The sequence below is a fragment of the Haliotis asinina genome, chromosome 6, assembly GCF_037392515.1.
Source record: "Haliotis asinina isolate JCU_RB_2024 chromosome 6, JCU_Hal_asi_v2, whole genome shotgun sequence".
NCBI lineage: Eukaryota > Metazoa > Mollusca > Gastropoda > Lepetellida > Haliotidae > Haliotis > Haliotis asinina.
Genome location: NC_090285.1, coordinates 50,648,991 through 50,659,813, shown reverse-complemented (window position 1 = coordinate 50,659,813; position 10,823 = coordinate 50,648,991). Strand labels below are relative to the sequence as shown.

The window sequence follows — 10,823 nt, the reverse complement described above, 5'->3', positions numbered from 1 at the left end:
GTCATTCCATCATAATTTATTGAGTGTCATAGGTCTTGATTTGTCCCACATCAGGCAAGCTACGTCTTGACATAGGCACCGCCATGTTGTGACATCGTATCAATGTGGTTTAGATGGTTTTGTATCTAGGGTTGCGTCACAATAGAAATTAACAAAGATCAGGGATTCTTTGGTTCCGGTTGATGAGAAAAGACCCATTACTAAGAGTATGGTGGCACCTCTGTCGATCGGAAGATACAATGAATAACCAGTAAGTTTACACCCGGCTTGCTGGAGGCACACTACTCAGTAAAGCGCATGTAAAATATTTCAACTTTTTATATTTTTCCTCTGTTTTTCTGTATAGTTGTACAGTTAATTTATTAGCTGGAGTACCACTTTGGGCAATGTTATTGCATACTGTAATTACTGTTAGAAGTTCTACTGTATATAAAATTTTGTCATTGGTAACTTTATTACTTGTGAAATTATTTACTAGTTAAAACAGTTGTGTTGCTGTGAATCAATGAGAGAGATCCCCATTATCCAAATATCTCTTAGTACATACCTCTCCAGTCACCCCACCGACCATGACAGTATCTTACTTGTCTGCGGGCTATTAGAAACTTTCTGCTTATGATATGTAAATTTTGTGCTGATAATAGAGTAGGGCTATCCTTCTTGGATATTTATCACTTCTTGAAAAATAATCCAATAAACATTAATATCAAATACCATGTTGATTTATTCTTTCCTAATTTCATCATCATGTTGATGTCATCCAAAATCATGGCCAGTGGAAAATTAGTCAGAACAAGTTACTTTCTGTAAGTTTTTTGCACTGTGGCCAGTGGCTTTTTCTTAAAAAAATAATTGAACCCCTGAGCACAGGTAAACTGCTGACAAAACAATGATAAAAATTGAGGGGGAAAAATAGGAGATCACATGAAAACACAAATGTTCCATTACTTTCCCCCCAGGTTCCTTCACAAGCTTTGTATCATACAACTTGTGTAGAAACCTGGAAAAAAGGAAGCACTTGTGCTTTAATGTGATCCCATATTCTTTCCCCTCAGACTTTTTGAACACATAAAATTCATGATTGAAGTTGTGTGTCCATACCGATATGAATATACAAAATGATTTTATGATCTGTACAATATGTACAATGTCTCTGTACAAATATAAATATACTGTATGTCACTGTGTATAGGCAATATTTTTGTAACTAGAATTCAAGGAGTCACTATATGCACAGGGCAAAAGATCTCACATTTGTCCGACTTGCAAAGTCAACTTGCGTCTTATAGCCAATGATATGTGACAGTAAATCTTCACATTTCATATGAAATAACTGTTCCAAGACTTATTTTAGTATATTAACTTCCACTGTATCTAAATTCCTCGTTCACACTATTTCTGCAAGTAAGGTTTAAATGAACCTCACCATAATGATGATTGCCCAGGCGGCTGACACGGTGAAAAAGGTATCTCCTATGAGAGAGCCGGAAGCCAGCATGAACAGTTGCCTTGTACGCAATGACATACAGCACATATATATTTCTTACAGAAAAAAGTATGAAATAATGTGTTGGGGAAAACAAGAATAATGGATGAAGCATTCTTGTTTAACTTCCTTTCTACACAGACAGGAAACTCAGGAGAATACTTTTGACATGATTTCTTGGACAGATTAGCAGATTAATCAACCCCTAGCTTCAGACAGCTGTCTGAAAATCATAACCTGCAAATGGTGTTGACCATTGAACATAAATTTCCTAAGCAACTGCTTGCTGTCTGTATAGTATGTTATGTAATGGACTGTTGACACAGACCATGGTCTAATGAAACATATTAACAGTGAACATGGTGAACCTCTTACTCAGACCCTTCACTATCACTTCCTGAATAATTTCCCAGCATGCTCAAACCAGATACAGAAGGTTTTGACTGCTCCTTTGGCTCAGTGTCTTTTGAACTTGAGTTGTCCATACACACAGCTTGTGACTGGCTAGTTGTATTGTTATCAACTGTGGAACTGAGCTTTGTAGGTGGCTTTTTCTTCACAACCAGGTTAGATAGAGAGTTTTTTGATGATAGAGATCCAACACTTCTTTGCCAACTTTCTTGTTTCTTTGTTTCCTGTTTCTTCTTCTCTGGGTTCACCTGTGTAAGATGTGACAGCATTGTTTATCAAAGTTACAACAGTAACTCTAAACTCTCTACATTTTTTAAGAAAAAAGTAAGAGGTTTTTTATATCCAGGGATCTATGTTGTCTCAAATCTTTAAAATTCAATAACAAATGTGACAATAAATTATCAATGTTTCTTAAACATTTACTCAATTCATGGCTATGGCAGGTGATGAAAGACTGATACAAACTACTAAGAACCTCTTTCCATCTGCCTACAATAAACTGGTAAAACAACAGCACAGAGCACTCAAGGCATCATTGCCAATTCATATCATCTGCTGTGTATATATCATTCAGCCTTACCAGCTGGCTTCCTCCTATTGTTACTACAATATTACCTATTCCACTGTTGATGTTGGTAATCTCTTTGATGCATTCCCCCATGTTGTCTTACTTAATCCCTGTTACATGTATATAAGTCAGATCTGTGCTGTATTACTTAAAACTTGCTTAACAACATTATACGAAGTATACCGAAATATATAAAATAAAGAAGTGGTTATGCATAAAGTACTGTACTTTTCTTATGTTCTGAAGTTGTTACCATGAAGCTACCTTTCACAAACTGTGTGCTATATTATTCTAGTTGCTGAGATATTTAGGGCTGATATTTTCCTTGATAAACATAGGCTACATCTATGACCTTAGAGTCTCTGGGAACTTGATGTCATGGCAGTATATGCCTCTGTTTACCTGGTGTACGAGTTAACACAAACAAATTTAAGAAATAATGGCAACAATTTTGTTGCTCATTGTTTACTCATAATTGTATCCGTCACCTCAAAAATTTTGAGGCGATCAGCCGTTTGAGAGCCACATTTTATCTCAGGTCAAGGTCATTCATACAACCTGTGTAGTGTGTCATATGACAAATTTGACGGGGTGTACACTTCGTACACCCTGGCCAATCCACCTTCATGGTTTAGTATGCTTTGGCTATTAACCAATAAGAATCTGACAGTTTATCTTAAAGGTAATAAATACTTTTGTTAACAATCATCTTACCTCAGCAAAAATATCAGTAGGCCTCTCTGGGGGAGGTTGCTTCTTGACAGGCGGAGCATCACAGCTGTCTTCATCACTGTCCGAGTCTGCCAGTCTCTTCACTGCCTCACCATTCTTCTGTCCAAAAATAGACCTTCAAGAAAGTCAAAGGAAACATTACTGACAAGATGTTTAAACAAGACACTGAGAGGAGAAAAGGAACTTTTCTTATTCTCATAAGTGAACCTGTGAAGATCTGGCCCATGCTGTTGATCGCTGAACTGTCTGGTTAAAGTCTGATTATTTACATCCTGCGGCCATATAGCTGGAATATTGCTGAGTGAGATGTAAACCTAAACTCAGTCAGTAATTCTTCGAAGTGAGGGGTAAAGCACCTTCTTGAACAGTTATTTTACATCGTGTCACCTTGATGTGAGAGGAAAGCTTGAACACACTGAAGAGATACAACTATGCGACCAGTTCAGCATACAGGGATGTAAGTGTTTATTTTTTGGATAACGTCACACTCAGCCATATTCCAACTAAATGCGGAGAGGTAAGTGAGCAGATTGGACAATGTATACCTATAAGGAGGACTTGACACTACTGGTAGCATTGAGAAGATGCTGCATCTAATCAACAATGTAACTGCAGAATTTATGTGATCATGTCCAGGTTACCCACCGACTTAAATCTTGGGCAACCATCCAATCCATCAGAGTGCAATCAGACAAGTCATGCCATGGAACCTGACCACCCAATAAACATTTTCACAGATCTCACAAAATGCCATGAGGCACTAGCTACCTAATCTGACCTTGAAATCCCCCTAGGCATATGATGATGGTAACAGTGAGTCACATAACCTACTCTATGATCTTCTCATCCTCTTCATCTTGTAACCTGGCCAGCAGTTCTTCATACTTCTGATGGACTTGTATCATTTGTTCATGGTCCAGATTAGCCTTCTTTGAGTTGATCTCTTTCAGCTCCTCCAGCTTATCTAGTTCCTCTATTTCATTCCTGCTGGCTTTTGTCCTGTTCTCCAGCACCTAGGTATTGATTAACATGACTTATTATGGATTATTGTTATTACTTGTACCAAAAGTCTTCACACTGAAGCATACAAACACAAGGAGGAAGAGAAGAGAAGCCATATCAACAGCTTATGAAGAACAACCGTATACAGTGTGTAGGAAATCATTCAAAATCAAATATCGTGTAAAATTTCATGAAACTAACACATTTTGCAAACAAACACAGTATTATATCATGAATCATCACAGCACAACATAGAGCATACCTTCATTGGATTCATCTCTTCGTCTTCTTTCTCCTTCTGTTCAGCAGCAGCCATCTTTTGTGCCAACTTCTCTGCCTCAAACAGACGCTGGGCTCCAGCTTCCAAGGCATAATCAGTGTTCTCCAAGTCAGTCTATTTACAGAAAGAACAATTACGCCTTGTGGTGTGAAATACTATGCTTCTGAACCTTGCCAACATTTCCAGATTTGAACTTAGCATAAAGACTTTTTCTTTACAGTATGTATGATGGTTCTTACATGCTCAAAAGGACCCTTAAAGGCACAATGTCAAACCACATCTCTCCAAAATAACATAATACATTTTTCTAAATAATACCAGCTATCAGCCCTAAGGGAGGTTTCCATATAATTTATTCCCAAACTGAAACATACATTTCAATTACAATATTACATTCAGAAGTTTGAATGAATTAATGCAACGTTGCATTAAATTGACTTTTGTGCCATACATTATTAAGCTAACCCCACACAGTTATGTCCCTGGTGCGCTGATTATGAATAACCTATGCACATTTAGCGATTTAAACCAGTTCTGCAAACACCAACAATGTTGTATGTGACAGTTTGTGATGTATGAAGCAATCGTTTACATTCCATACATGCCAAGTGTTATCTGTTTGGAAGCTGTCTGACGCGAAGTTTAAATTATCAATTTTAGACAAGTCATAAGGGATTGGTTTGTTATTGCAAGTGAGTGCATATGCCCCAATACATAAAGTATTATCAAAAATGTGTGACCAGGTGCCTTTAATTCTGTAGTTCATTTCATGCCAGGACCAGTTGCCACATTCTGCTCCCACAGATGTTACTTGTCACATCTTCCTATGAACTTCAGTTCTAATATTCTCTTTCATGCTGTGTGTTCAGGATTCGTAATGGGTGCAAACAGATTTAGTTGTGTAATCAGTGACATTGGTCAAAAAGCTACACTGATAAAAGGCAAACTATCTATTAAATGTCTTGTGTGTCACATCAACCATACTTTGTGTGTCAACGTAAGTCTCTGGCAGAAGAGGGATATTTGTGGCCCCACATTTGCTTCCAGTAGTCAAGTTGGATCTAGGTTGATTTCATGAGAAGTGGAAAATATGACAGTACTAGAAGTAGACGTTAATAGAACAGAGAAGTTAGTAGGAAGATATGGCAAGTAACCTCTGTGGGGAGAAAATGCAGAGGCCAGGACCCATGAAATGATATGTTATATCCATCAGTTTGTTATCATGGTTGTAAGCAAGTTCATTATGACTGATATAAGTGTAGTTTACTGTATTTTATAAAGCATGACTATTATGCAGTTGTAACAAGTGCCAGCAGGAAAGACTAAATGCTCTTAATATAAACATAATCCAGGGATCTCAACCTCTCTTAAATTCAATACCATAGCAGAATTCTCATAACAGGACGCCATTATATATAATGATGCACTCTAGACAAAGTCAAATACCAGTGAGTCGAATCGCTGCGGACTAAGTAATAAATTTGACTTATTGGTGTATTTGAGACAAAAGTAGAAATGGCTAAGAGCTTCATTCCTGTAGTGGACCATAAAATCACTAATCTGCCTTTTGGACTTACCTGTCAATGACAGAAAGGTGTGAGCTGTGCTAGTTTGTTAACTGGATCAGTTACCAACACCAACATTTAACTTCTCATTGACTGAATTTGGCTTATGTACACAAGACTGCTGTTGTATGAATCTCATGGGACCAAATTTCATTCTGGAGGCATCGTGTGTATTTATGTAACAAATACGTCTAACAGGAAATCAAATGATGACAGCTATAACCATGATAACAGGGAATGGTCAGGACCGACAGGTACTTTGAGTTATGCATAATATTCCAGATGCCAGCATTCGACTCAGCAGGATTTGACTGTATATCACATTTTCCTCATAAGCCATGAGAAATATCCTCCACATCTTCTCATCATATCAATCATGCTAAATTATTCATCTGATTTAATATCTATTGTGTTTATAGCTTTTCCTTCCCATTCGGTATGAGACTCAGAGAGCATGGTGCGGTAGCAGCTAGCATAATGGTTAAAGCATATTTCTTTTGTATCCCACTGTGATATTGCTGGAATATTGATAACAGTGGCATGAAACTAAATTCACTCATTCTGAATGAGATTTGTCACTACAAATGTACACTGTTTTGGTTCTATAATGGTCATGGTTTGAGAAGGAATCACCCATGATATGGTGTAAAATTCAGATTTCAAAAACTGAGCTCTCTGTTTCTTGATTGTGTTGCAATAGCGCAGAATCTTAGGTACACAAACGACCGTTAAACAAGTCTGATGTGTGGGCATAAAAAACATATGGTCTTTGAAATCAGAACTACTGTAAAAAGCTTTCAAGAACAGTAATCTGTTATTGTCACTTGCATGTAGGCCCACAATTTTAGAAAGTTAACAAAAGAAATAAGGGGTTTCACTCCCCTTGCATGCTCTGAAACAGGATATCTTACCTTAAAAGCAATCTCAGCCACACATCTTGGACACTTGATGTAAAACCGGAAAATTCTCAACCCAAGATAAAACTCATCATCCACATTTTCCTTGCGAGAATTGAATTTCTTGCCTTTGTAAATGTATTCTCCACAAGTATTGCATCTGTCAAAAAAAACAGTTCCACAGTCAACAATTTACAAGTATAATTACAAAAGTTACCATGTTTACCAAACACTCAAAGTGAAATTGTTAAAACAATACTACTGCAAGAAATTTAGGAGATACCCTGAACAATGTTGAAGACTGCGATGTATAGTATTTCTAGAATATTTGAATCAAGGGATTTCTAATTTTTATTCAACACGAGTCAGTAGGTTGAATGAATTAGTGATTTTGGTTCAATCATACTTTTAACATTATTCCATTTACCATATCACTGACAATAAAAGCAAACAAATCCCTAAGATTATTCTTCAGCATGTCAGCTGTTTTCACTTTACTTAAATATTTAATTCTGAACACAGTGAGTAATCAAAATTGAATCAGAGGGCAGTTTTTTTCTTGAATACCTATAAAAAGGGATCTTTCTGAATCTTTCTTACCATGTCAACTGTTCTGCTAAATTAAGTCTTTGTCATTATCTTGTTAAAACTTAAATACTGCAGGGTTCCCTTGATTACAATACCACAAAAACAAATGATAAAAAAACTGTAAGTGAAACCTTGTTATCTGTGAAATGAGAGCGAGAGGTTGCAGTTTGAGCCTATTCATGCTATAAACAACTTTTCACCTAAACGACAGCAGACTGCATGTAACTGGGCCTGCACCAAGCATCTAGAGTACCACTCTACTCAAAAAGGACATGAAGATGTACATCAACTAAGTCAGCGAGCCCTACCATGAAATATTGTCACGTCATACATCAAGTATGGGTTGCTGAAGTTAGTGTTGGGAATAGGAAACCAAATCTACTATCAATTATTGAAGGACTTGTGGTTAACAATGATCAAATATGATTGAAATACATGTAATTTTAATGTTATCACAAATTTTAACCAGTTTTCCTCTAATATTTTAAACTAACACTGTCATGCAATAAAATGTATGCATACACAAACAATGCTGGAATTCAACAATAAGAGTGGTTCATGTTTTGCAATGCATTTAGCTTTACACTGATAAAAGCATGTTTGTTTGTGAATATTCATCAAATTTAATGGTTAGTTTACTTCATTCAAGTGTATGTTCTACTAAAACAACAAAAATATAATATAATCAAACATATATTCCTCACAATTGATAACCATTTTTAATCCTTCCTTCAATTATTTATATAATCAGTGTTTACAATCACTGGCACATCACTAGTTGAATATCAATTCTAAGCCAGATTTGGTGCTTCCTGCTTTGTAAACTGCAATATTACCATGGTATTCTCTAGGGTTCATGTTTTTATATACATACCTCATGTTGAAAGGTGCCATGATACGAATGCTGAAGGTCCTGTTTTTCGGCATCCGCATCTTGGGAATTTTAGACGGATCAAAATCCGGAGGATAGTATTTCTGAAATCAAAACATTAGTTCAAGTTTATGAAGGGACACTTGCTCATATCATCTGTCTTGACATCATTATACATAACTGACTATAGCAAGCTGATAAAACAATTATAATTCTAGATACTAGACGAAACCTACTCACAGTGACTGTACCCAATCACAGGCAAACTGTAGCGCAAATGTGGTTGCGCAGCGTAGAGAAAATGACCAGTCTTCTTATATGCGAGCGAAGCGAGCAAAGGTTGGCAACACACTTTCCTCGCTTCGGTTCAAAAAGTATTTTTTGTGTCAAAATAAAATATCGCCACCGTCAAAGGTACACTCTAAATTCCTCACTAGGTTGTGCTCTCCGATTTCCAACGCCATATTTAATAATTACTCACGTGAAATATGTTTTATTCAACATTTTAAGCTCCACTCGTGGTACATCAGACCGTTCTTCGCCTCCATTACCCCTGCCAGCTTCCGGTTCAAAGCAGTGAAGGAACAAGTTATTATTCCGTATGGAATACATTAAGAGTTACCTCCCATGCTTCATACGCCCACTACGCCAGAAGTGTGTTTGTTGTAGAATAAATGTTACAAAAGATCTAACAACAACGCCGACACTTAAGACAAATACATTCCAACAGAATCATGATAAAATTAGGCAATATGGTATATCTTTATAATTTCTGCTTATTCTTGTTCCTTCACTCCGTTGAGCCGGAAACTGGCAGGGGTAATGGAGGCGAAGAACGAACTGAATACCACGAGTGGAGCTTAAAATGTTGAATAAAACATATTTCACGTGAGTAATTGTTAAATATGGCGTTGGAAATCGGAGAGCACAACCTAGTGAGGAAATTAGAGTGTACCTTTGATGGTGGCGACATTTTATTTTGACACCAAAAATACTTTTTGAACCGAAGCGAGGAAAGTGTGTTGCCAACCTTTGCTCGCTTCGCTCGCATATAAGAAGACTGGTCATATTTTCTATGCTGCGCAACCCCACTTGCGCTACAGTTTGCCTGTGACCCAATGAAAAAGGCTAACATGTAGTACCTCATATTCTCAGCAGATTTGAAACTGGAGCATTTGTACTGTTTTTGGTTGGCTCGTACCAAAATTTGGTCTATTTATACTTCATGGCCGAGATGGGAGTGCATTAACTGGTTTTATATGGCACAAGATTTATTTTACTTGTATCTTCTTCATCACTTATTCAATTCATGTACTTTGACGAAATTTATTTTTTGATCATTACTTTTCCAACATTCAATCATTATACATTTCCAACATTCATTCATTGTATATTTTCAACACTTATAAATGCATCAAGCATTAATTAATTTTTCAGTCATATCATATCATTTGGATTCGGATTCACTGAGTACAAGTAATGAAACATGAGTCCGCGGAGTTTCCAGTTCCCACTATTTAGCGATGTTTAGAACTGTTGACACGCCACAAATAACATTTTTACTCACGTTCAAAACTTTTCTTTCCGACATTTTGAGTTGTCAGGTGTAACCTTTCCTAGATGTTTCTTGTTACGAAGTGACTGCTTCGGCCAACACTGATGTTGCTATATGTGTTCCCGAAACTTTCTCGGGTCGTCTTGTCGTCGTCTTCCTCAGAAACGGAACAGGAAATGCTAATACTGCCATCTGTCAAAGAAAGATAACTCTTGATCACTCAACAGACGTGGGAAATTTGAATAGATATAGACAGAGACCATATAATAGAATCTATTATATGGTCTCTGATATAGATGAGCTCTCTATTATGCTCTTTCCCCGCAAGGACCTGTTCATATAACTGTAACAAATCAAACGTGAAAACTGTAACAGCTGCTGTTTTCCTTTCGAGAATTGTTTGAGCTGATAAAACATGTAACAACATACAGCGCTAAACCTTCATTTCTTCATAAGAAAACCACAAATTTCTGGAGCCATTCACGTTATGGTATACCCCTCTGTCATATTATGGGGGCGTCAGTCAGTAGCCCAGTCATTAAAGTATTCGCTCGTCCCTTCGTAGCTCGGGCTTCGATTTCCCATATGGAGAAAGTCCGTTTCTGGTGTCCGTCGTGGTGATGTTGCTATAGATCTAGAATATATTGCTTAAAAGGTGTAAAACTGAACTCACTCATGGTGATCTATAGATACAGTTACGTTATTTAATTTTAATTTTACATCACTTCAGGTGTATTTACACCCTCTTTCTCTGTCTGTCTCTCTCTCACACACACACACAAGTCCCTTCTCTCTGCCACAATATATTCAACAAAGTTTGATCCGGCTTAAAGACTGGTCCTCTCAGCATCAGGGTAAGGGAAAGTTGA

The 10,823-nt window shown here is 37.1% G+C and overlaps 1 protein-coding gene across 2 annotated transcripts; it reads right to left on the bottom strand.

The window, feature by feature from the left end:
• Window positions 1-706: 706 nt before the first annotated feature.
• Window positions 707-10,148, bottom strand: LOC137287003 (splicing factor YJU2-like). 2 transcript variants are annotated; one of them, XR_010957006.1, is made up of 8 exons: window positions 9,967-10,141; window positions 8,403-8,503; window positions 6,956-7,100; window positions 4,462-4,593; window positions 4,029-4,210; window positions 3,180-3,312; window positions 1,138-2,145; window positions 707-804 (listed from the first exon to the last, which is right to left on the bottom strand). XR_010957006.1 is itself a non-coding variant. In XM_067819080.1 (7 exons), the coding sequence occupies exons 1-7, from the start codon at window positions 9,988-9,990 to the stop codon at window positions 1,858-1,860; spliced, it is 1,005 nt and encodes a 334-aa protein (XP_067675181.1). In that variant the 5' UTR covers window positions 9,991-10,148; the 3' UTR covers window positions 707-1,857. The 2 variants fall into 2 exon arrangements, 1 of the variants encoding a protein (XP_067675181.1); XM_067819080.1 differs by having other exon boundaries at window positions 707-2,145; window positions 9,967-10,148.
• Between the last annotated feature and the right edge of the window lie 675 nt (window positions 10,149-10,823).